This window comes from Phocoena sinus, chromosome 5 (genome assembly GCF_008692025.1).
Source record: "Phocoena sinus isolate mPhoSin1 chromosome 5, mPhoSin1.pri, whole genome shotgun sequence".
Taxonomy (NCBI): Eukaryota; Metazoa; Chordata; class Mammalia; order Artiodactyla; family Phocoenidae; genus Phocoena; species Phocoena sinus.
The window spans coordinates 67,684,608-67,712,506 of NC_045767.1; the positions used below are offsets into that span (position 1 = coordinate 67,684,608).

The window sequence follows — 27,899 nt, forward strand, 5'->3', positions numbered from 1 at the left end:
AGATGCATGTATTTTAGGTTAAGGAAAAATACCATAACACGAAACACTGCTATAATTTTTAACGTATATTGACAATGAATTATTTTTCTAAACAAGTAAAAAGTCATCTCTTAGCATGCATATCCTTTCTACTTACCATACTGAAGGGCTTTTAGTGGAAACCAAAACAGAATAACTGAGTGGAAGAGGCCATTTAAACAATGAACCCAGAAAACCTGAGGGAAAACAAAAATCCATGAGAACCATTTGCGATAAACTAGCTCTGTGAACTCTGACCTTTCTTTTTATCTGTGAGCTAGATTCACAAAACGTGTTTCTCTCGGGCCACCACTGTGAATTAATAGAACTGACAGACACTTTCTGCCTCTTAGACCTTCATGGGTCATTTATTTATTTTTATGTTTCTCAAAATGTTTTTTCAGCTTCACTGAAATTTTTTCTACTTCTTAAAAACCAAGTATTAAAAGTTTAAATTTCTGCCTGAAAAAGAAAATAAAATTTCAAATAACTGCAGACCTTGAAATTCTTTAAGTGGGACTATTTTCATAATTCCACTAGAATAGACTTTTGAAAAGATTGTAATTTAGTGAAATCCCTACTTTCTCTTTTCCATGTGCAATAAAAGTGTAAACTTTTTAACGGTAAGGATATAGTGCATTCTCTCTCTCTCCCCCTCCACACACACACACAAAATATAGCAAGTATAACACTTAAATTGTATAATTCCTTAAAGCAAAGCATTTTCACTAGGACGTAAGTAATAAAAGATTTTCATAATTTTTAAACACCTGTCAACATCAAACTTCATACAATTATAACGTAGTTTAACTGTTATTGCTTTCTCATCTATTGTATTTTAAGAACAAGAAAGCAAGTATCACTGATCTTTTCTTTGTAACATGGATGTGAAAGATTAAGTTATAGAAAAACTGTTTAGAACTCTTATGACCCTTTGAATGGTTGCAGTTTTGTCATTCAAAATTGCTTCTTGCAAACAAAACTTATGCTAAATAAAATTGGCATGCATTAACAGTTTTAAGCTGTTCAAACAACAGAAATTAAGTTGCCTGCCTCCCAAAATTTTCCACTGTGATCTCAACCTCCTTTGTTAGTTCACCCAGCCACACCGGGTTGTATGATCCAATTTACGCTCCAATACATTACACATTTGAACTTGTGTTACTCATTAACCTTTGTCTCTTCTCCTCACTATGTCATTACTGCAAGTTTTTATTTGACAGAAAGCACAGGTGGGTGCAAGAAAAATTAGTTCTACTTTTCCATTTTCCTGACTGATACTTATTGTCACATGTTAATCCTTTAACCCCTGTCATGACCTCAGAACCTCCGACCCTTTTTACCATAACAAACGTAATCATCATCATTCAGGGCAACAATGCTTCTACATTGGGGACCCGCAGCACTTGCTGTGTATACACATATGCATTTTGTAACCATGTGTCCCTGAATTTTAAAATGTTCATATGGGATTTATTCAAATAATTTTCACTGAAATCATTAGAAAAAACCATAAACCCTATAAAAATTGTTGGCATCTTGTGTATCTATAAATATTTAAATGGATACTGGAGCTGTAGAATCTGTTTGGGTTGATCTGGTGACTTTTCTAAATGCATGGGCTTTGCAGACAGTGAAGTACTTTGTATACAACAAAAGAATAGCAAAAAGTACAAGGAAGGATGCTCACACATTAAAACTATATATGACCTGCTACACTTTTTCACTGGCCACAAGGCTGTTTCCAAGTCGCCATATGCAAAGGGCATGAAAGGATGTGACTTTCTAGCAGAGTTTTTTTTTTTTTTTTTTTTTTTACTGAATTTATTTATTTATTTTTGGCTGCATTGGGTCTTCATTGCTGCACGCGGGCTTTCCCTAGTTGTGGTAAGCAGGGGCTACTCTTTGTTGCGGTGCGCGGGCTTCTCATTGTGGTGGCTTCTCTTGTTGTAGAGCACGGGCTCTAGGCACGCAGGCTTCAGCAGTTGCAGCATGTGGACTCAGTAGATGTGGCTTGCAGGCTCTAGAGCACAGGCTCAGTAGTTGTGGTGCACAGGGCTTAGTTGCTCCGTGGCATGTGGGATCTTCCCAGACCAGGGCTCGAACCCGCGTCCCCTGCATTGGCAGGTGGATTCTTAACCACTGTGCTACCAGGGAAGTCCCTCTAGGGGTGGTTTTGGGTAATCCTGTGAGGATCAGTTTAGGCTTATAAGCAACAGTACCATGGCCAAGGTAGTGGCTGGGAAGTTAACTCTCGAGAGAGCACCGTGAAGCCTGAGCTACGGGAGATGCAGAAGTGTGACTGAGGTAGATGTAACTGCCTGGGTCGGTGAGGATTACTGTTAGCATACCAGTAGGCCTGGAAACTTCCTAGCTCTCAGATTACATTTTCAAGGAAACGAGAGCTCATGGTCCATTGTATCTGCCCTGATGTGGCTTTCCGTCACTTGAAAATATTCACCGTAAGTAATGAAAAACATTACAGCAAGGCAGTGGAATTTAATACAAACTGGACATGAAAATTAAATTTTAAAGAATCAAAAAATACAACATTTAAAAATAAGAGCATAGACGTTGCATATTATAAATAGCAAGGGTTTTAAAAGACCACCAAAAATACTTTTTAGAACCAATGGTGTAAGTCAAAGAATACTTTAGTTTTTTTCTTTTTTTTAATTTAACCAAATTCAGTTGTTTAAAACCATGCCCTCAAATTGTACGCATCTGCACACCTGGACACACTGTGCACAGTGCATTCTTGAAGACCTCATCTCAGAAGACGAATAACATCCTGGTGGTAAACTTAACATCATCCTTTACTGTATGAGGTTAGAGGCCCTGACACACCTGTTTCACTCTAGTCCCTTGATATACTGAGAACAAATGTCATTTTATGAAATAATAAATATTTAAAATAGCCTACATTAATTTCCTAAATTCAAAATACTGAATTTAGGTTACATGTAATTATTAGTAACATAACATGCATAACATAATAAACATGCACTATACTGACTGGGAAAAAATTCTGTGAAGGTGTATTTGATACTTTTATTATCGTTTCAAAACGGCATCCACCTTGACTGTTATAAAATTAAAAAAAATTTTTTCCTCCCTCACACTGGATGGAAACACGAATTACTAACATACTAGTGGAAACATTTTAGAATAACTAATTGCAGGAAAGTAAACTCTTCGGGAAATTAGATATTTTTGTTGCTGAGATGAAGAAATACCATGGATCACAAAGATGACAGGAGCCCATGGCTTGTTATGTAGGACATAAACCCGGAATATGATTTTAGATAAAGTGTTGGATATTTAATCTTCTATTAAATTTTATGTCTTGGAAATACTGAGTATTATGGCTGAGTTATCTACCAGAGACTATATTTTCAATGCCCAATACAAACAACCTAATATTCCAATAAGGACAAGGTTATTCCACAAAACAGAAAATTAGAAAAGAATGATATATTACCTCTCACCACTTTATATGTGTAAGGACAGTCCTTGTCAGCCCTGCAGTACTGAGCCCTGTGAGGAGTGACCACTGCCCCAGAACACTGCAAAGACAGAAAGTCAGAGGGCCAAAGGGGCACCTCTTCTGCCTGCTACACCCAGTTTACTGCTGCCTGGCAAACCCCAGTGAATTGTGGCTACAGTTTAAATTTATAGCAAAACAAAACAAAACAAAACAAAACAAAACAACTTCTTAGTCCATATCAGAACCCTAAGCAAATCTGACCTGCCATGGTCAGGACCCTGGAGTTGTTTCCTTGGCTTTAGAAGATCCAATGCCCCAAGCAATTGGAGCAGTAAAGCAAGTCCCACCAGGGCACTGGTTCCTACCTTGGTGTTGAAGTCCAGGGCATTCTGAGACGTTTTGTATAATTCAGGATACTTCAACATATTCTCTTTTCTGCATGATCTCTCAAATATTCCCAGAGTTAAAGGCGGCATTGCTGTAAACATCTAAAGTGCACAAAGTCGTCATTATACCAGGCAGCCAAACGCAGGGGGAACGTCTATCTCAAAGTAGTCAAGAGAACAGGAATAATAAAAAGTCCTAAACTTACCACATTATAAAGACCTATGCACCATCTCTCAAAGAGGATCTGTCCAGAAAAGCCATTAACAAAGGCAAACCAGATCTAGGAAGAAAACAATCCCAAACCCCCCAAATTAGAACACAAAAACCATAAATTCGTTGCTTAGAATCTGCTGTAAACAACCACTGCATAAAAGCCTCACTGACATAGTATTTTCACGACTCTCTTGAAAATGGCATTTTTTTGGTTTGCTTTTTAATTCTAAGGGATTCTTTCGTAAGGTCTTTGCTATTTAAGTCAGAACTGGTTCCACTTGTTGAATCAAAAAAGAACTATATCAATGGGCAGTCACAGACTATAAAAAAAATTAGATATAACCTTGTTTCCTAAAAGGCACTTTCGAGAATATATTTTATGCAATTAAAATTTTAGAGCTTTAATTCCCTTTTAAAATATCTACCTTCTGATAGCTATTTAAAGATTATTGTTGTTTTCATTATAATTAAAAATTTGTTTATTTAGAAAATAAAATAGTTTCCTATAATAATATCATCACCATTTATTTTCTTCCACTTTGGTTGTATTCATGTAGTAGCTCATTTATATATATTCATAGATTTATCTTACTGGGCAGCTGTATGTAGTGTCATGTCCTGCTCCTCTCCTTAACATTATATAATACACATTTTTCTTAAGTTGTTACATGTCCTTTAAAATGACGTTAATGGACATATATCCCCTACAGTGTGGCTATAACTATTTCTGGATATTTAGTTTGCTTCCGGTTTTTGCTATTATATATAATTCTGAACTGAATATTCTTGTACAGAAATCCTAAACATCTCTATTTCTTAGGATGAATTATTTTTTAATAAAAATAGCTTTATTGAGGCATAATTGACATACAAAAAGGACACACATTTAATGTATACAATTTGGTGAGTTTGGACATATGCATGCATGCATGAAACCATCACCTAATCAAGGTAACAGACATATCTATTACCTCTAAAATTTCCTCATGTCATTTTTTCTTTTTCCTTTTAGGATGATTTCTTAGAAGTAGAATTAATGGGTCAAGGAACATAACTTTTTTTTTTTTATGGTTCTTGATAATTATAGCCGTCAGAATGCAAAATTTGAATTTATACATTAAAAATATATTTTTAAATATAATATATGTGCTTCTTTATATAAAAATATTTTGTAGCTTAAATTTATGCTTTGATTAAAAACAAATCTTTAATAGAGTAACACGTTCTTATACATTTTGCAGTTCTCTTAAAAACAGAAAGCTTAACTTTTGCTACAAAATTAAGGGGCAATATAGGGAAACTTTCTCCAGCATGTTTAAGACAAATGGAAAATTAAAGTGAATATCAGTAAATCAATAATCCCTGAATTATTTTTTTAAAAAGCAGACATAAAATGTAATTAAAAATCACATTAATCTGGAAGAGTAAAACGTCTGGTCCAACAATGAGATTATATAAACACAAACACAAAGCCAAAACATAACAACAACAACTGAAAACCAGTTAGGGGACAGCAGTCTGGACATGCCGGTCAAGTGAATTTTTGAATTGGAGTTGCAGGGACTTTGCTACACTTCACGTTTCATTTAACCTCATTATGGAAGCATGAATTGCTACAAATTCACCATTTATCAATATGTACCCAGGCTGGCCTCCCTATGAACAGTTTCTGTACCCACATTGATCTTTTTCCTTTTTATAGCGGAAAGGAATGACTGAGCGTATATAAAAACCAATGTGGGCTTCATGAGATGGAAAAGAGAACAAAGTAGCAAGAGCACATGAAAAATAAGTCCAAATTGTGTTAGGCTTGTAACACACATTAACAACAAAAAGAACAGAAGCATAGAAATCAGAGGTAAATCTGAAATTCTTACTTGCTTTGCTACATATATTTACAGAAAACATCTGAACATGTGCCCTCTGCTAGGAGCCAGATCATTCACTGCTACATGCAAACTTTAAAAGAACTTAGCATCCTCTCATGAAGTTAAATTTATTCCTTGGGGTGCTGCTGACTTTAAACTTTTTTTTTTTTTTTTTTAAAGCATTAAGTAGACACAAATTGACAAGACAGACTTCAACGCTATCTATTGTGTTTTCACACTTGGCCTTTTTGAGATGTGGATTATGTAAATACATATTTGTGATGCTCTGGGTGATGGTAATGTTCTCCCTGAAGGCGACTGTGATCTATTGTGGTATTCAGATTTCTTAGGGTATGATGGTAATATAAAGAATTTTTAAACACAAACTTTCAGTTATGGCCTTAGTAGTCTAAGAAGATACAGTCTAATCTTCATTGGTCTGAAGAAAGCCAAAGCTGCATGCATACCAAATTCCTCTAATGGGCATGATGTGGCTCAAAGCTTATAGTTATAAATGCATTTGTAATCATCAATACTGCATAATAGGAGAAATTTATGTTAATAAATGTGTGTGTTAATAAACATGTGTAAATGTGAATGGTCTCCTGGCCTCTTTGTACGTAACTTTTGGTGTTGATTAAAACACCACTATGAGCTTGAAATTCAGGAATCTCCCTCAAATCAATGGATATTTACATAACATTTCCAGTTCAAAATAACTTGCAAATAAACCAGCATGCTCGCAGTCCAAGTTTATTTTAAAATGCACCGCTTGAAGGTTTTATGAGAGAAATGCACACATTGCTAAGTGGAAAGCTATCAACACATTTTTACCATTTCATTTTTCCTACTGAAAGGTATGTGAACATGTTTCTAGAAATACTCTCCCTGCACTTTAGAAAGTTAATTTCTTTTTTTGAAAAAGGAGAAATGACTAGATAGGAATTGATCCTTCCAATATAGTACACATCTTCATACAAATATTTTGGCATTGAAGTTTACATATCTTAAAGGAAAAGAGGTTTTTTAACATTGAAGAAGTCTACCAGAAGGCTGATTTCAAGTTAGTCTTAGATTTGTAGTTAAAAGATATATTAGAGATGCATCCCATACTTAATAAAACAACACCTAAATTACTATAAACACATAAAAGTCCCTCCTTTGACTCAACAAAATCATGGATGCAGAAAGAAAACATCAGCCCCTCTGGGGAGGTATCTAAATTATTTAAAGTCACAGGAAATCCATATCCCAGCACAACTTGCTGGGAAAGTATCACCTCATTGACTTTAATCAAAGCTTCTGGAAGTTAGAAACGCTACACTGCTTTGGGATCTTCCTGGAAAACCTGGATGTGACTGATTATTTGAAAGAAAAGGTCTTATTTTGCTAGGAAGGAGTCAGATGTTTCAGAGAAATTGAAAAAAAAAATCTCTTTAGAAAATGTCAGTAATTTCAATGAACACCTAGGGTTGCTGCTGGGCAGCCACCATAAGCAAGTGCTTTATACTGCCACCTGCCAAATCTGTATTTATTTGTTTGACTGTAATTTATGGCAATGGAGTAGCTAGATAGTGACATTCCTGGCAGTATGGCAATGGCAAAAGCAGTTTTTGCAGATAATCTATAAAACCCATAGCATTCCATACCATTCCTTTATTAGCAAGGAAACTTCAGACCTTCCTGTCCTGGTATTATTTTCTAACTTCCATGTCCTAGTAGAGGCGTGGCAGTTAAAACTTCACAGACATTTCCCCGATGGAGCATTTCTGCATATTAAACAGCAGCTTACAAATAGTCAGTGAGTATTCTGCTCCCACGCCTGAACAGCACAAAAAACTGAAAGGGGAGATTCGAGACTGGCAGTTGTCCTCACTAGAGACATTCAATGATGTGTTTTCTGTCTATTCATTCACAGTATTGACGTGAGCCATTAACATCTGCAGAACTTGTTTTAGCTGGCAAAAGTTGGGTATCTGGGAATTGATTTAAGAGGTCAATTCATTTCCAAGATAGTTGAATTATATTCAAAATACATTTCCATAAACTGTTAAAAGAAAAATAACTTAAGAATGAGATTTCCAGTAAAGTTTAGGACTTACTTCCCTTTCAACATGTATAGAATCTGATCAGTGTTAAATCTCTCTCAAAGAGGCTCTAAATTCAAAGCCTAGTAAAATTTAGGGCTAATCAACCACAAATCACATAACTCTGGATTTGAAACAGAGCATGCAGATTTAGTTTTTCATTTGAGTTTAATATATTTTATTTCTCCCATTAGACATAATTTTGACCACTTCATTGTTGATTGTCAAATAGATTTAAGAAGTGGCAAGTTGGGTACTCTTATTTCTTTTTACAAAATTAATATTTTGTAAGCAGATTTGCTGCTGCCAGTGGCTTTAAACTCCTCGTACCTTCAGGAGTATATGTAAATAAACTGTATAAATTGATATTCTTTTGAAGGTCAATGTTTTGGGATGAGAAGAAAATACAACTAGAAAAGTTAGGACTGGGAATTACAAATAATTATATTAGAAAATAATCACAAATTTATATAAACAAAAAGAATATTTTGTATGATCTCATAAGCTACTTTGGAAGTGTAGTTTGCTTCAAAACACAGACTATTCCAGACCAAATTCAGCAGTAATGAACAATAAGTAAATTCATAGATTATCTTATTTATGTTTCCAAGTATTTAAAGTGTTTATCTAATGGGTTGCAACCTAATTATAGATTTTTAGTGACCAATAAATAAAACTGCCTGTACACTTCAAAACTAAGTTTTATTTTTATTAGTCTGACTCATAGTAAGAACTATGCTCAATCAACATCTTGCTAAGGAGATAAACATTCAGAGGCATAAAGAACAGCTGAAGCAAATATACAGCAGTTCCCAGCTAATGTATCAATAGGGGAAATGTGGAGTCTACTGATTGTTTTGTTTATGGTGTTACTTCTGTGGTGTGAAGTATGGGATATTATTTCCACATGGCATATGGTTAGGTTGTGTCTCTTCTGATAGATGTGTAGCAACAGTCAACAGAGTAGAGGGCAAGGTGGCATAAACAAACATCTGTAAGGGACCCCAGGGCAGATTTATGAGGGTGTAGGCAGCTCCTCTGACAGGACTGGAAGATGGAGGGTTTTCTTAACAAGCTATGGAGAGCTCATTGTCATGCTTTGTGAAGCTGCAAGAGGAGAAAGAAACTGGTAACACCTAGAGTTTAAGTATTACAAATATAGCTTCTGATGATAAAATGGTCATATGTTAAAAAAAAAAAGATAAATAACTTATTTATCACATCCTGAGTGTTCAGTTTACTTATTCATCTACTGGTGCTGTGCTATCCAGGGGGGTAGCCACTGGCCATGTGGCTCTTGAACACTGGAAATGTGATTAGTCCAAACTGAGATATACTGCATGTGTAAAATACACAACAGATTGTGAACACTTAGTATGAAGAAAAGAATGTGAAATATTGCAGTAATAATTTTTTATAGTGATTCCATGTTGAAATAATACTATGGAGTATATCGAGTTAAATGAAATATAATTTAAAATTAATTTGGGCTTTAATTTTTACTTGTGGTTAATGTGGTTCCCAGAAAATGTAAAATTACACATGTGGCTTGTTTTACATTTCTATTGGCAAGCTTCTGGAGGATAGGAACCTTGCTTGATTTACTTCGTACTTGGTGAACTAAGCCTGGTGCCTGGCATCCAGTAGGTACTGCAAACGTGTTTGCAGAACAAAATGCATCCTTTTAAAAGTGATATTCCTGACCCAGGTTAACTTTTCATGTTAAAAAAATGATGTTATGTGTGTACATGAAAAGGAATATAGAAATTCCTTTGACACAGGAACTGAATTATTCTGATAATTTTTAGACAAATTCCTCATTATCTAGACTCTTGTTACCTACCAAACTCAGAAACCAAGACAGGCCCGAACAGCAATAATACTTGTATATAATTATGTAAGTCTGAAACATAATAAGAACTACAAGATGACCAATATTAGCAAAACAACCTGTGTATTTTTCCTGATTAGACCCCTTAGTAGAACTGATAGCCTCAGTTTTATGTCCACTATTCCCTTCCTTTTCTTTTTAAACACAGTTTTGCTTGTGTACATCCCTAAACAGTGTACTGTCTTCTCTCGTATGTGTTTGAACTTTATAAAAAAAAATGCTACATAGTTTGTAGTCTTTTAAAAGCCGAACACATTACTTCATTAGCAATTGTAATTCATCATTTCTTACCAAAGCAATATGTTTTTAGCCACAATTTCAACATTATTCTCCGTGGCTGACGAACTTTTTAACATATTAAAAGTTATAAAAAGTGGGCAAATGAAGGATTAATTAAAATGATAAGGAAATGTCTTCACACAAAAGAGTTTCAAATATATATGCAAATGACAAGGATTTTTAAACTGAACTTGGGATTACCTCAATAATATAGAGGACTATATTCTTGTAGAAGCAGTACAAAATGCACTTGGAGACTCTGTTATAGTTCCAGGCACCATGAACCATCAACAAATTCTTCAAATATTTGAACTAAAATAAGAATGGAAAAAAAATTAGTATTTTCCTCTTCATAGTGTCAGTTGACAGAGACAAACAGTGTGTTTTACAGAAATGATGCTTTACCTGAGCTATGGAGTAGTCAGAAGAATTAGCTGCCTGAAGGCCTTCATTGCCACTTATTCCAACTCCAACATGTGCCGTCTGTATCATGCTGACGTCATTTGCTCCATCACCAATGGCAAGTGTTATGACTTTAACTTGTTTCTTAACCATCTCAACAACTTCAGATTTTTGAAGAGGAGAAACCCTTAAATTAGAACAAATTATTAATCAATTTTGTTTTTTGAAAAAAGGAATTTTAAGGTGTCATTGTCTTGAAGCATAAAAGCAGCAGAAGAGACAAATGAATAGGTCTCTAAAAAATCATCACGGGGGCTTCTCTGGTGGCGCAGTGGTTGAGAGTCCGCCTGCCGATGCAGGGGACACGGGTTTGTGCCCCGGTCTGGAAGGATCCCACGTGCCGCGGAGCGGCTGGGCCCATGAGCCATGGCCGCTGAGCCTGTGCTACGCAACGGGAGAGGCCACAACAGTGAGAGGCCCGCGTACAGCAAAAAAAAAAAAAAAAATCATCACGGGGGCCTCCCTGGTGGCGCAGTGGTGGAGAGTCCACCTGCCGATGCAGGGGACACAGGTTCGTGCCCCGGTCTGGGAGGATCCCACATGCCGCGGAGCGGCTGGGCCCGTGAGCCATGGCCGCTGGGCCTGCGCGTCCGGAGCCTGTGCTCCTCAACGGGAGAGGCCACAACAGTGAGAGGCCGGTGTACCGCAAAAAAAAAAAAAAAAATCATCACGGAAAAGTCTTAGGTTTACAAATGTTTAGTTCTCTGTTAGCCTGGTTTGCCACTTTAAGGGAAAAAATAAAGGCTTGGAAGCAAACCTCTAGGTGACAGATAGAAGCTACAATGCCTTGTTAAGTACTAGTTTACCAGAATGTGTGCATAAATTTGTTTTAAAAAATGACATTTGAGTTCAGAAATTCCATTACTTCCTAACAAACAATACCAGAACTTCTAATTCTTCACTTTTGAATGAAAAAGAAAGCCAGAAAGGCTGTTGAATGGTAGCCCAAACACTAACTGTTCTCCTATACCTTGAAAATAAAAGTTTTGAGGCTCCAGAAGCTGATCTTAGATGATATAGTATACATTTAAAACAACTTAAATTAACAGTAGGGGATTAGCTAACTTCTCAACTTGTTCTCAGCCACCCTGGTGAATCAACCAAAGTAAATGCCAAGCGCTTGATTACATAGCTCATGTCCCTCAATTTTCTTCCGAAGCTACTAACAACGGCCAAGTAGAATCAAGTAACCTTTTATACAAAGGTGGACCAGGAACAGAGAACACACCAGCATCCATACCAAAATCCTATTTGGTATTAACTTTGGAGCAACTTATCACAGACTTTTAAACGCAATTTGAGAAACAGTCACCATGACACTCACAGAAGAGTTCAATGACAGAATATGCATCGGCGTGATTAACTTAATCTAGTATCCATGCTAATCTTGGCGATTAGAGAGAAAGAAAGAAAAACTGAACAGTGATCTGGCTCAGTAAACTATTAAGATAGTAATGAACTACTGAGAAACAACTAATAGACACAATGTTAGTGGACAAGAGCAATAACCCAGAGCTAAATTCTTTATCAAGGTTAAGTACAGTAAGTATCTGCTGGAACATCTGGTAAATCATTTATTGTTCAACTCAGAAATGAAGATCATGACTCTGAAAGACTCAATCCATCTTTGCACATTTCCCTGATTATCTCCTTAGGGAAAATTCCTAGCAGTGGATGTTCTGCACAAATATGTGCCTTCAGGAGGTCCAGCTGCCCTTCTCAAAGCCTTCAGCCAAGAACAGTTCTGCTCTGAGTTTGAGAATCATTGTGTTAGACTGTGAGTTGCTTGCAGACTGAACCAGGCTCCTCATCTTTGTATTCTTAGCGCTGATCCAGAGTAGGTACTCAATAAATGGCTACTATATGAAAGAATCATCTTTAATTCTTCCCTTGGAAGAACAGCAACCGCACAAAATGACAACAGCACAAAATGACACAACTGTGAATACAGCAAAAGAATGGATGAGTATCAGGCCATTAATGGGCTTTTTCACTGTCAGCCCTCATTTTTCTTCAAAGCAATTTTCATTTCATTTTCACATTTTATTTAATTTTTCTTAACAGGCTAATATAAATTGGTTAGCCCACTGGCTCTAGGCCAATGTTTTAAACATGGACTATAGCTGACATTTAGTAAATGTCAAAAAAGAATTCTCACCAAGAAATGATCTAAAAAGCAAATGGGAAATGGGCATGAAAAGAGAGGAGCATTTGAAAACATTTATCCAATTCCCTTTACAACTTAACAGGCTCACAATGTAAGTACACTGTGAAGTCAAACCATGGGATCATGGGAAACACTGGTATTTATTTTGGGTTTTTTTCATAAGCTGAATGTGTAATAAAGGATAAAATCTCTGCACGGTGAGCTAATATTAATGATTTAAAGAAGCATCAGAAAAAAGCTGGATTAAATTTTGTTTTCTTTTTTCATGGCTATTACAACCAACTACTGCTTTCTCTGCTTGACACTGCAATTTTCAATGCCCCCAAATTAAAATTGGCTGAGGATTTTTACCAACTCTATGGATGTGGCTAACTCAGGTGTTAAAAGCAGAGCATGAATTCTCTAGGCGAGAACAATGTTTGCTTTCTTTTTTTTTAAAAGATGATGATGTAGTGAGAAACTTCCCAAAATTACATTGCAACTGCCACGAGCAAAGGTATCTGCTTCCATTATCAAGATACAAGTAGACAACTGGGTTGGAAGAAGATTCAAGAAACAGTAGAAGCCTTGGTATCTGATGGGTTTGAAATAGTAGTTGGTTGCTAAACAAGATGTCAGATTTAAGTGAGAATTCATAAAATATACGTACTTAAAACATTTAACTCAAAATATAAATGTATAAGCTTGTGATGTAGGGCAAAGAACCATACGTTGCAAAGGGGTTTGTGTTTGAAATTCTGCATATTTTTCTTACAGAAACCTCACTCATGAGGCACAATCCATGGTTTGTTTCATTTAGTGGAAACTACAATATAATGATGCCCTCCACCCAGTTTACTGTTATCTTATCCCTAGATTCAACAGCAATTTTTTTCAGCAACTCAAGAAGTCTTTCTATAGCATTATATCTGGTTCTCCTAGCAACAATTTTGGTTAGATTATTTTTTGGTGGCTTACGAAACATTTAATTCAGTGACGACTACTTTAAGAAGTACAACAGGAATAAACAGATTAAGGAACAAACACCCCCAGATTCCCAGTAAGCACCAAGTCGACTCATTGAAGCAAAAGTGCAGGCATGCACTAAAGAATGTCCTTCCAGCCCAGTTTACTTTCTTGACTTTTGTAAACTTGCTTCTATATTTGTACAATTTCCAGAATAGTCTAGAACAACCTTACCACACAAGTTAATTCTTTCAAATGCCTATCAAGAACCACACATCCATGGTTGAGAGTATCTAAAACCTAAATTTTTACAAATATCAATAGTGATCCAATGCATAACTCAGGGACATCATAAAAGTGCTCTGTTTTCTACCCTAGATTATTATTTTTTTTTAACCACCCATGGGTCTGCATCAGGACTTAAACTATTCACGGTTCTCTTCTCTTCCACTGTTGCTCTTTCTTCTTTGGAAGAAGTCAGAGCCTCTGCGGAAAAGGACTAAACATCCAGCATTTGCTATAAAGTCGTTTTCTTCCCTGTGGCTCCACAAACAGAGGGTGGTCCTTTGTGATACAACCTAGCAGTACGCTGAGTGCAATATGCTTTTCAGATATTATCTTGGCTGCAGTTTCTGCACGTGTTATTCATTATTTTTCTTATTTGCTATGTAGTAACTCTCACTGCCCTGTGAATATTAGGTTGGAGTACTGGAAATTTTCACCATTTAAGCTGGAAAGTATATAGGGTGGCCCATCTTATATGAGCCTCATTTTGCACCCTTTTAATGGGATTAGCTAAATGAATCACCTTTTTGAATGGAATATGGATAAGGATTATATGTGCATGTATATACACAGTCACATAATAAAGAATATTTTAAGAGACTTTTTATAGGGAGCTAAAAGAAGTACAATAATTTATCTTACTGTATTGTGTTTTTAGGTTAATAACCTAGAAAAATCTCACACATATATTAAAAAGTAGGCTGATAATATGTTAACTTAAAAACATACTGCAAACTTAAAAGTTACCATAAAGTTGCTTTTGGAAAGTAAATCTAGAAAAAAAATTAAGAACATAGAAGAATACAGTATTTCTTAATTATCCTGAAGTGCTTTGTATAATGACCCTGTATTTACAGAGCCCCTGTATTTACGAAGCTTGAGGACTGATCCTGCTAACTATTTAGAGGTCAGGATCATTAGCGGGGCATCTGCTTTACTTTCCTTTGCAACAAACTTCCCAAGTTTTCTCTTTGTGAATATCAGTCTATTCCCCATTGAGTCATATTCTGCTGACTAATAAAGAAATTACAAAAAGAGAGAAAAACCTAAGAGAAAAATTTATGAGATCTTACTTAACTCTTCTTTGAACTAAAATCTGTAGGCTCATTTATAAAGCTTTGAATTGAGGAGGAGTTAAATATGGCAAAAAATCTGTGTTACATGCACCAAAATTTATGCAAATATTGTAACACTTCCAGAAACTCACCATCAATTTACTACTGGAATGAAAACAGCCACTTAAATAGCAAATGCTAAAAATGATTCTTAGCATAGGGTGCATAATGAAACATTCACCCACTTCTAGGTAAGAGAGTTGTGTTATTCAAATGACTGATGAGTGAGTGCTTTCCTAGTCTCCAAAAGCAACATCTGTTGACATACTGTGAAGTCAGAGGCATCAAGGGGAATTTATAATACAGGGAAATTGAGTCTACAGAAACAAAATACAGATAGCCTTGCCACAGGGCAAAAAAAAGAAAGTATCTTTAAAAAAGATTTGCTTTTGCAATGCATTTTAGATGCAAAACTTCTCTTTTGTGGAATTTATGTTGTTATAGGTAAACTTCCGTTTCAATGGTTTAGATAATATTTTAAATAATGACTGATCACATTGACAGTGTATGTTGGAATATGCATGTATGTGTGTGTGCATAGGCATCCTGAACTATTAATTGGCAAACAGACCTTTAGTGTGTTTAAGGCACTAAAAAGAAAACTCCTAGAAGAAATCTTTATTATAGTATTCACACCATAGAACAGTTTGCCACAGTGGTACTGTTCATTAAAAAAAAAAAAAAATCAATATACCCATCTATCCATCCATCTAATTATCTGGGACCTAGCACTGTAGTCAACACATAGCAGACTACTCTAAGCAATAGGAACTAAAAAGAATATAGTAGCAGTGCCTTAAAAATATTAATCTGGACTGTTCAAAAGACATATACATACCTCAATTAAAAATACTTTATTGCTAAAAAATGCTAACCATCATTTGACAACACAGGGTTGTCACAAACCTTCAATTTGAGAAAGCCTGAAGAATCCAATAATCCTTTACATAGTTCCTCTATACTGTAGGTACACAGCAGACTGCCTTCTAACAGTGAACTGTCAAACATGAATAAGAGTTGTAATCTTAGCATCATGGATAATTAGATGAATTTCTCTTTCTTGCAAAATTTCCATTTATTCAATTCCTCTACTATGGGATGAAATTTCTATGGAAGAATATAAGGAGAAGAAAGGAAAAGAGAGTAGAAGATCTCAGAACCCTCCTTCTGCCCCTAAGAGTTATTACTTAAGGACTTTTATTGAGCTACTGTCTCAGAAGTTAAATATTAAGAGCCTATATAACAGGGGTTTCTCTATGGACTCTCGCTTTAAGAAGACAGGAGTGGTAGAGAGAGACAGAAGTTTCTCCAACATGGGACAAGGCCCAGCCACCTCTTTTTGTCTAGGGAGCCTCACTTGATAGGACTGGTGGGCTTCCAACTAGGAAGCACATCCACTCAAGAAGGCTGAGTGCTTCTCCCTTTAAGCTCTGCCCTATGGTGACATGGCTCTCAGAGTGGTAAGACCTATGGCCACCATCTCTTCCCATTCACCATATCTGTTCGGGGACCATATGGGCACTGATTTTCTTCCCCTTTCCCATGACTCTGGGTAGGTAACGAAAGGCTGGAGCTTCTTTAGGCTTAAATAAAATCAACTTGCCCTTCTTTCCTTCCATCCTCCATCCCTCACTTGCCTCTTTTTTTGAATTGTCTCCTACGTGGATAGGTTTCTCCAAGGAACCTTCTCTCAGAAATACCTAGTAGAAGATGGAAAAAGTGGCAGCAGACTATTGACAGAAATTGGAATAAAACCCTGAAGATGCCATGAGTTAAAAAAGGAGTTCACTAGATTTCAGGGTCACAATTATCAGTTAACACAAAATCTGTGATAAACCTTTGGGGAAACAGGAAATGATGGATGACTATTAGAAGGTAAATGGCATAGAGAGAATGAGTGGTGTGCCAGAGCCCACAGATGAACAATCAGGTGGGAGAAGCTTTCCAGCTGTACTTTTCGCTCTCCATGGTACCCTGTGCAAGCCCAGGCTGACCAGTATGAGGGGGTTGAGACCAGGCTGGATGGAGCTAAGGGGCTCCTCTCTCATTGCAACTGTGTACTTTGGCTTAGGCCTGGAACCTGTCGAAACTCAAAGTCCACAAAATAATGTGCTTGAAAAACAAAACACACCAATTCCAGGATTATCCTCAATGTTCTAAAGCTTAAAACCTCAGGAAAATTCTCACCTCATACCTTGGAAGAGGAAAGTCAGAGCTTTCTGGTACACCTCAGGGCATGAAGCCAGGCGGGGACAGGTGCCAATAATATGGATGTGCTGGGAACCCTTGAATGTTACCTCACTCAGGAAATTCCATCACAATGTGGCTGCCTCTAGCAAGAGCAGTGCTTGCTTGGGTAAAGGAACTGGGGGAAAACAGGGATTCACTAAGCTCAAACTGAACCCTGTCTCCAAATTTGCCTCAAGTTAGGACCCAGCTTTCACCTTTCCCCTAAAAGGAACATTACTGACCACTAGAGCAAATGGGGAAAAACAGTCTCACAGGGACTATTTATAAGACAGAAGATCATGAGCACAAAAGAAATACAGTAACTTATAAGAAAGGAGAACTTGTAAAACCAGATATAACAAGAATTTAAAACAAGTATGGGAAAAAACCCCCTGGAAAGATACAGAAAGATACTGGAAACATGAAACCAGAACAAGCAGTTATAATGAAGAACCAATCAAAAATAAGTTATATAAAAATATAACTGCTAAAATAAAGAAGCCAATAGTAAACTGAGTAGTAAAAATGATAGAAACTGATAGTGCAAACAAAAAATTTTCCCAAAAGAAATCAGGAGATTAAAGGACAGATTATGAGAAAAATGAAATGAAGGAATAAAGGTGACTACACATATATATAATGGGAGTCCAAGAAGAGAATAAAAAAGAATAAAATGAAAAAGAATAGTTAATAATTTTCCAGAATTAAAGAAATATATCCTTAGATTGAAAGGGCTGTATTAATACAGCACCAAAAAGAAATGTAAGAAAGAGGTATCTACCATTAGAAACATTATGGTTAAACTAAGATTAAGAAACATTTCTGAAAGCTTCTAGAGAGAAAAAGTAGATCACTTACAAAGAAAGTAACCTGACTGCTCTTGGATGCATGCACAAAATTACTTTAATACTTTCAGTACCTGTCTCTTTATAGGGGAGGGGGAGGGAAGGGAAGACATACTGATACATATAGACAATAAGCACAAATATGTTTATCAAAAATTAGAAATAATCAGACACAGCACAGTTATAGATTGTAAAGCTTTCAAACCAGCTGAAGAAAATCTGATTCAGACAATGGAAGGAAGGGGAGAAAAAAGAAACAAAAAGCATAATAAATGGAAAACACAAAATAAGATTGAAGACATGAGGCCAAACATGGCAATAATAATAAATATAAATGGGTTAAATTCACTGATTAAAAGACACAGATTCTCGCATTACTAAAACAAAAAGATCCAGCAATATGGTGTCTAAAAGAGACACACTTCACAATAACAGCTAATATAACACTTATTTGTTCACTATGTTCTGAGCACTTTACTTGTTTTAATTCGTTCAATTCTCAGAAGAGCCCTATATGAGATAGATTACTAGTATTGTCATTTTACAAATGAGGACACTGAGGTACAGAAAAATTACATAACTTAAGGTAAAACAGCAAGTAAGTGGTGAAGACAGAATTCAACACTAAGCAGTGTGGATTTAGAGACAGGACAGCATTCTTAGAGGCTACGTTATACAGAAGGATTGAACATAAGGGTTTAGTGGGGGAAAAAAAAGACAAGGCCCATACGAAACAAAGGAAAGCCAGGTTAGCAATTTTAAAACCAGACAAAATAGAATTTAGGTCACAGAAAAGGCCACAGTGGTCAAAGACAAATCTTTATAGTATTCCTCTCATCAGAAATGTTCAATTAGCTATATAAAAGAAAATTTGATAGCATTTCTAAGAGAAGCATAATTTAAATAATGCACTGAGTACATATATTAATCCATTTATTCCTCACAATTCCAGGAGAACAATTATTTTTATCTCTGTTTCAAAGATGAAGAAAACTGAAGCTGGAGAAGTTAAGCAATGTGCTACTCAGCTAATAAGAGGTGGAGCCTGGACTTAGACTCTGGAAAGTCTGGCTCTGGAGCTTGAGTTCTGCATCATCTGGCATTACAAACAGAAGAAAAGGGTGGACTGTTTAGTAAGCAGTGTTGGAAGAATTTGCTCACTATGTAAAAACGAATAACACTGGATCCCTTCTCATTCACAACACAGATATAAAAAAATAAGCTTAAAGACCTATCCAAAAAACAAAAAAGCTGTAAAGTTAACAGAAGGAAATGTTGGAGAATACCTTTGTGAGTGAGAAGTTCTTACTATCTCCAAAGCACAAACCATAAAGGGAAAAATTAATGGAATTTGACTATCTCAAGGTCAATGACTTCTGTTCAAGGAAGAATACCACAGGCAGAATTAAGAAGGGAATCAGATGAGAAGATATCTGCCATGTCTATACTCAACAAAGAATCGATATCCAGAACACACAAAGAATTCTAGTACATAGGCAGAAAGAAATACAGGAAACACAAGAGAAAGCTCTGTATCCCTATCCTTTTTCAATGTGCTACTTTTCTTCATAGCAAGTGTTACCACTGACTTTATATGTCTGTAAAATATATAATAAATTGTTACTATCCCACAGACACACAGCACTTACTGCCTTTTGAATATGCCTATGTGTATTTATCTTATTGAATAATAGCTACAATGTGAAGGCAGGGAGTATTTTTTTCTATTGTTCATTGCTCTATTTATAGCACATATAAAGGTGCCTGGCACATAATGGGTTCTTGAAAAACGAAGGAAGGAAGGGAGGGAGGGAGGGAGGGAAGGAGGGAGGAAGGGGGGAGGGAGGGAGGGAGGAAGGGGGGAGGGAGGGAGGGAGGAAGGAAGGAAGGAAGGAAGAAAGAAAGAAAGAAAGAAAAGAAAGAAGGAAAGGAAAGGAAAGGAAAGGAGGAAAGAAAGAAAGAAAGAAAGAAAGAAAGAAAGAAAGAAAGAAAGAAAGAAAGAAAGAACGAACTTCAAAAGCAGAACTCCAGAGAGGTAAATTGTTAAATAAAGAACTACTCAATCTCCCTAGTAATCACAGAAGCAAAAATCAAAACAAGGTGCTACTTTTCAAACATCAAACTGGCAAAGTTATAAAATAAGGAATGCCAAGTGCTGGTGTTTAGGGAAACAGCAACCTTCCTACATGGATATGGGAGTACACACTGGTGCAGCTGTTTTGGAGCAATGAGACAATTCTGACTGAAATGAAAAAAAATATATATATATATCTCCCACAGCCAAGCATTCCCATTCCTAAGTATATATCCTAGAAGAACACTTGTGTGGGTGCATACATTGGATATTCATTTCAGCACTTTCTGTGGTAGTAAAGATTTAGGGTCAACCCATGTGGCTATCACTATAAGAGATAAATAAAATGGTGTATATTCATCAGGAAAATAGTAAGCGGTGGTGAGAAGAAATGAACTTGTCCTACATATGGTAACATGAAAAGGTCTCAGAAACATGTAGAAAAATAAACAAGGCAAAAAATTTATGATGGAATGTCATTATAAATACGTGTTTATTCCTCAAATCGAATCACATATAACAATATTATATATTTTTCATAGCTACACAGATATAAAGTATTGCAGATGGATGGGAACATATTAAATACTTGAGACTGTTTGTCTAAAGAGGAGTGAAAAGTGACTGGTGATGAAGGGTAAACACTAAAATAATATATAAAAATCCAAGAAGAATTTCCTTTAGTTCAAGATTCCATGATGCTTCCAGCTTAGGGAGAAGGTGAGCTGGCATATCTTCCACCTTGATTCCTTGGCTGCTCTTGTCTTCTAGCACCTTGCTGGCACCTCCCCCTAGAGGGAAGGCACTGGGGTGACAGAGCAGGATCCATGTTTGTGGTCCTGGGTTCCTAATATATCTCTTGCTATTGACACTTCATTTTAAAACAAATTGACTTCAGGAAATATCCACATTTTAAGGAATTTTCTTGAATCCAAGGGCACAGAAAGATTGAATGGAGATGCCAGACTGTGCAGCTGTCACCACAGCAAGAATATCAGTCATTTTTGAGGAATCATGAGGAATCATGGAGGAAGGGAAACATGCCAGGTGAGAAGAGATGGGCAAATGTCTCAGTTTTCAAGAAAATAAAAGAAAGAGCCTATAAATTAAAGACTAGGGAGTCTGGGGTGAACTCTATCAATATTACAGAAAAGATGTGTCAAAATCGACTCCCTTTACTGTTCATTCATGAGCAATCGACATTCCATAATGGGTTGGCTAACTATGGCCCGAGGGTCAAATCCAGGCAGCATCCTATTTTTACATAAAGTCTTATGAGATCATAGCCACACCCATTCACTTACATATTGTCTAGAGCTGCTGTCAGAGTTAAGTAGTTGTGACAGAGACTATATGGCTTGTAAAGCCTGAAATACTTACTATTTGGCTCTTTACAGAAAAAGTTTGCCCACCCTTGCTCCATTTTAATGTTCCCTCTTGGAAAATGCTACGTGGAATCATCTCTTCTTTCGTGCCTCAATATAAAGCCCATCAGGAGGAGCTTCAAGATGGCGGAAGAGTAAGACGCGGAGATCGCCTTCCTCCCCACAAACACATCAGAAATACATCTACATGTGGAACAACTCCTACAGAACACCTACTGAACGCTGGCAGAAGACCTCAGCCCTCCCAAAAGGCAAGAAAATCCCCACGTACCTGGGTAGGGCAAAAGAAAAAGGAACAAACAGAGACAAAAGAATAGGGATGGGACCTGCACCAGTGGGAGGGAGCTGTGAAGGAGGCAAGGTTTCCCCACACTAGGAAGTCCCTTCGCGGGCGGAGACTGTGGGTTGCGGAGAGGGAAAGCTTCGGAGCCGTGGCGGAGAGCGCAGCAACAGGGGTGCGGACGGCAAAGCGGAGAGATTCCCGCACAGAGGATCGGTGCCGACCAGCACTCACCAGCCCGAGAGGCTTGTCTGCTCGGCTGGGAGCTGAGGCTCGGGCTTTGGTCGGATCCCAGGGAGAGGACTGGGGTTGGCGGCGTGAACATAGCCTGAAGGGGTTAGTGTGCCACGGCCAGCCGGGAGGGAGTCCGGGAAAAAATCTGTGCTGCCGAAGAGACAAGAGACTTTTTCTTGCCTCTGTTACCTGGTGCGCGATGAGAGGGGATTAAGAGCGCTGCTTAAAGGAGCTCCAGAAACGGGCGCAAGCCGCGGCTATCAGCGCGGACCCCAGAGACGGGTATGAGATGCTAAGGCTGCTGCTGCCGCCACCAAGAAGCCTGTGTGCGAGCACAGGTCACTCTCCACACCTCCCTTCCTTCCGGGGAGCCTGTGCAGCCCACCACTGCCAGGGTCCCAGGATCCAGGGACAACCTCCCCGGGAGAATGCATGGTGTGCCTCTCAGGCTGGTGCAATGTCATGCTGGCCTCTGCCGCCGCAGGCTCGCCCTGCATCCGGACCCTTCCCTCCCCCCAGCCTGAGTGAGCCAGAGCCCCCAAATCAGCTGCTCCTTTAACCCCATCCTGTCTGAGCGAAGAACAGACGCCCTCCGGTGACCTACACGCAGAGGCGGGTCCAAATCCAAAGCTGAACCCCGGGAGCTGTGCGAACAAAGAAGGGAAAGGGAAAAATCTCCCAGCAGCCTCAGGAGCAGCGGATTAAATCTCCTCAATCAACTTGATGTACCCTGCATCTGTGGAATACCTGAAGAGACAAAGAATCATCCCAAATTGAGGAGATGGACTTTGGGAGCAATTATATATATATATTTTTTCCCTTTTTCTCTTTTTGTGAGTATGTGTGTGTATGCTTCTGTGTGTGATTTCCTCTGTATAGCTTTGCTTTCACCATTTGTCCTAGGGTTCTGTCTGTACATTTTAATTTTTTTTATTACAGAAATTTTTTTTAATACTTATTTTTTATTTTAATAAATTGATTTTTATTTTACTTTATTTTATTTTCCTCCCTCCCTCCCTCCCTCCCTCCCTTTCTTTCTTTCTTTCTTTCTCCCTTTTATTCTAAGCCATATGGAGGACAGGCTCCTGGTGCTCCAGACAGGTGTCACGGCTGTGCCACTGATGTGGGAGAGCCAACTTCAGGACACTGGTCCACAAGAGACCTCCCAGCTCCATGCAATACCAAATGGTGAAAATCTCCCAAAGATCTCCATCTCAACACCAAGACCCAGCTCCACTCAACGACCAGCAAGCTACAGTGCTGGACACCCTATGCCAAAAAACTAGCAAGACAGGAACACAACCCCATCCATTAGCATAGAGACTTCCTAAAATCATAATAAGGCCACAGTCACCTCAAAACAAACCACCAGACATGGACCCACCCACCAGAAAGACAAGATCCAGCCTCATACACCAGAACACAGGCACTAGTCCCTTTAACCAGGAAGCCTACACAACCCACTGAACCAACCTTAGCCACTGGGGACAGACACCAAAAACAGAAACTATGAACCTGCAGCCTGCGAAAACGGGACCCCGAACAGTAAGTTAAGCAAAATGAGAAGATAGAGAAACACACAACAGATGAAGGAGCAAGGCAAAAACCCACCAGACCTAACAAATGAAGAGGAAATAGGCAGTCTACCTGAAAAAGAATTCAGAATAACGATAGTAAAGATGATCCAAAATCTTGGAAACAGAATGGAGAAAGTACAAGAAACGTTTAACAAGGACCTAGAAGAACTAAAGAGCAAACAAACAGAGATAAACAACACAATAAATGAAATTAAAAATTCTCTAGAAGGGATCAATAGCAGAATGATGGAGGCAGAAGAACAGAAAAGTGACCTGGAAGATAAAATAGTGGAAATAAGTACTGCAGAGCAGAATAAAGAAAAAAGAATGAAAAGAATTGAGGACAGTCTCAGAGACCTCTGGGACAACATTAAATGCACCAACATTCGAATTATAGGAATCCCAGAAGGAGAGAAGAAGAAAGGGACTAGGAAAAAATTTGAAGAGATTATAGTTGAAAACTTCCCTAATATGGGAAAGGAAATAGTTAATCAAGTCCAGGAAGCACAGAGAGTCCCATACAGGAAAAATCCAAGGAGAAACACGCCAAGACACACATTAATCAAACTATCAAAAATGAAGTACAAAGAACAAATATTAAAAGCAGCAAGGGAAAAACAAGTAACACATAAGGGAATCCCCATAAGGTTAACAGCTGATCTTTCAGCAGAAACTCTGCAAGCCAGAAGGGAGTGGCAGGACATATTTAAAGTGATGAAAGACAAAAACCTACAACCAAGATTACTCTACCCAGCAAGGATCTCATTCAGATTTGACGGAGAAATTAAAAGCTTTACAGACAAGCAAAAGTAAGAGAATTCGGCACCACCAAGCCAGCTCTACAACAAATGCTAAAGGAACTTCTCTAGGCAGGAAACACAAGAGAAGGAAAAGACCTACAATAATAAACACAAAACAATTAAGAAAATGGCAATAGGAACACACAATTCGATAATTACCTTAAAAGTAAATGGATTAAATGCTCCAACCAAAAGAGATAGACTGGCTGAATGGATACAAAAACAAGATCCATATATATGCTGTCTACAAGAGACCCATTTCAGACGTAGGGACACATACAGACTGAAAGTGAGGGGATGTAAAAAGATATTCCATGCAAATGGAAATCAAAAGAAAGCTGGAGTAGCAATTCTCATAACAGACGAAATAGACTTTAAAACAAAGACTATTACAAGAGACAAAGAAGGATACTACATAATGATCAAGGGATCAATCCAAGAAGAAGATATAACAATTGCAAATATTTATGCAAACGACATAGGAGCACCTCAATAAATAAGGCAAATACTAATAGCCATAAAAGGGGAAATCGACAGTAACACAATCATAGTAGGGGACTTTAACACCCCACTTTCACCAATAGACAGGTCATCAAAAATAAAAATAAATAAGGAAACACAAGCTTTAAATGTTACATTAAACAAGATGGGCTTAATTGATATTTATAGGACATTCCATCCAAAAACAACAGAATACACATTTTTCTCAAGTGCTCATGGAACATTCTCCAGGATAGATCATATCTTGGGTCACAAATCAAGCCTTGGTAAATTCAAGAAAATTGAAATCGTATGAAGTATCTTTTCTGACCAAAACGCTATGAGACTAGATATCAATTATAGGAGAAATCTGTAAGAAATACAAACACATGGAGGCTAAACAATACACTACTTAATAGCAAAGAGATCACTGAAGAAATCAAAGAGGAAATAAAAAAATACCTATAAACAAATGACAATGAAAACACAACGACCCAAAACCTATGGTATGCAGCAAAAGCAGTTCTAAGAGGGAAATTCATAGCTATACAAGCCTACCTCAAGAAACAAGAAACATCTCAAATAAACAACCTAACCTAACACCTAAAGCAATGAGAGAAAGAAGAACAAAAAACCCCAAAGTTAGCAGAAGGAAGGAAATCATAGAGAACAGGTCAGAAATTAAATGAAGGAAATGATAGCAAAGATCAATAAAACTAAAAGCTGGTTCTTTGAGAAGATAAAACTGATAAACCATTAGCCAGACTCATCAAGAAAAAAAGGAAGAAGACTCAAATCAATAGAATTAGAAATGAAAAAGGAGAAGCAACAACTGACACTGCAGAAATACAAAGGATCATGACAGATTACTACAAGCAACTATATGCCAATAAAATGGGCAACCAGGAAAAAATGGACAAATTCTTAGAAATGCATAACCTTCCGAGACTGAACCAGAAAGAAATAGAAAATATGAACAGATTAATCACAAGCACTGAAATTGAAACTGTGATTAAAAATCTTCCAACAAAAGCCCAGGACCAGATGGCTTCACAGGCGAATTCTATCAAACATTTAGAGAAGAGCTAACACCTATCCTCAAACTCTTCCAAAATATAGCAGAGGGAGGAACACTCCCAAACTCATTCTGCGAGGCCACCATCACTCTGACACCGAAACAAAGATGTCACAAAGAGAGAAAACTACAGGCCAGTATCACTGATGAACAGAGATGCAAAAATCCTCAATAAAATACTGGCAAACAGAATCCAACAGCACATTAAAAGGATCATACACTATGATCAAGTGGGGTTTTTCCCAGGAATGCAAGGATTCTTCAGTATACGCAAATCAGTCAGTGTGATAAACCATATTAACAAATTGAAGGAGAAAAACCATAGGATCATCTCAATAGATGCAGAAAAAGCTTTCGACAAAATTCAACACCCATTTATGATAAAAACCCTGCAGAAAGTAGGCATAGAGGGAACTTACCTCAACATAATAAAGGCCATATATGACAAACCCACAGCCAACATCATCCTCAATGGTGAAAAACTGAAACCATTTCCACTAAGATCAGGAACAAGACAAGGTTGCCCACTCTCACCACTAGTATTCAACATAGTTTTGGAAGTTTTAGCCACAGCAATCAGAGAAGAAAAAGGAATCCAAATCGGAAAAGAAGAAGTAAAGCTGTCACTGTTTGCAGATGACATGATACTATACATAGAGAATCCTAAAGATTGCTACCAGAAAACTACTAGAGCTAATCAATGAATTTGGTAAAGTAGTAGGATGCAAAATTAATGCACAGAAATCTCTTGCATTCCTATACACTAATGATGAAAAATCTGAAAGTGAAATTAAGAAAACACTCCCATTTACCACTGCAACAGAAAGAATAAAATATCTAGGAATAAACCTACCTAAGGAGACAAAAGACCTGTATGCAGAAAATTATAAGACACTGATGAAAGAAATTAAAGATGATACAAATAGATGGAGAGATATACCATGTTCTTGGATTGGAAGAATCAGCATTGTGAAAATGACTCTACTACCCAAGGCAATCTACAGATTCAGTGCAATCCCTATCAAACTACCAGTGTCATTTTTCACAGAACTAGAACAAAAAATTTCACAATTTGTATGGAAACACAAAAGACCCCGAATAGCCAAAGCAATATTCAGAAAGAAAAACGGAGCTGGAGGAATCAGGCTCCCTGACTTCAGACTGTACTACAAAGCTACAGTAATCAAGACAGTATGGTACTGGCACAAAAACAGAAATATAGATCAATGGAACAGGATAGAAAGCCCAGAGATAAACCCACACACATATGGTCACCTTATCTTTGATAAAGGAAGCAAGAATATACAGTGGAGAAAAGACAGCCTCTTCAATAAGTGGTGCTGGGAACACTGGACAGCTATATGTAAAAGAATGAAATTAGAACACTCCCTAACACCATACACAAAAATAAACTCAAAATGGATTAAAGACCTAAATGTAAGGCCAGACACCATCAAACTCTTAGAGGAAAACATAGGCAGAACACTCTATGACATAAATCACAGCAAAATCCTTTTTGACCCATGTCCTAGACAAATGGAAATAAAAACAAAAATAAACAAGTGGGACCTAATGAAACTTAAAAGCTTTTGCACAGCAAAGGAAACCATAAACAAGATGAAAAGACAACCCTCAGAATGGGAGAAAATATTTGCAAATGAAGCAACTGACAAAGGATTAATCTCCAAAACATACAAACAACTCATGCAGCTCAAT

General features: G+C 37.4%; 1 protein-coding gene across 2 annotated transcripts in view; it reads right to left on the reverse strand.

Annotated features, from left to right (window-relative positions):
- ATP8A1 (ATPase phospholipid transporting 8A1) overlaps positions 1–27,899 on the reverse strand; it is a 235,290-nt gene that overhangs the window by 42,737 nt on the left and 164,654 nt on the right. The window contains exons 26-30 of one of the 2 annotated variants that reach the window (XM_032632465.1): positions 10,636–10,819; positions 10,432–10,542; positions 4,098–4,172; positions 3,871–3,993; positions 137–215 (exon numbers count right to left, since the gene is read on the reverse strand). In XM_032632465.1, the coding sequence (XP_032488356.1) occupies positions 137–215; positions 3,871–3,993; positions 4,098–4,172; positions 10,432–10,542; positions 10,636–10,819 (572 nt within the window). The remainder of the gene's footprint in view (positions 1–136; positions 216–3,870; positions 3,994–4,097; positions 4,173–10,431; positions 10,543–10,635; positions 10,820–27,899) is intronic. The other variant, XM_032632464.1, reaches the window with a different exon arrangement.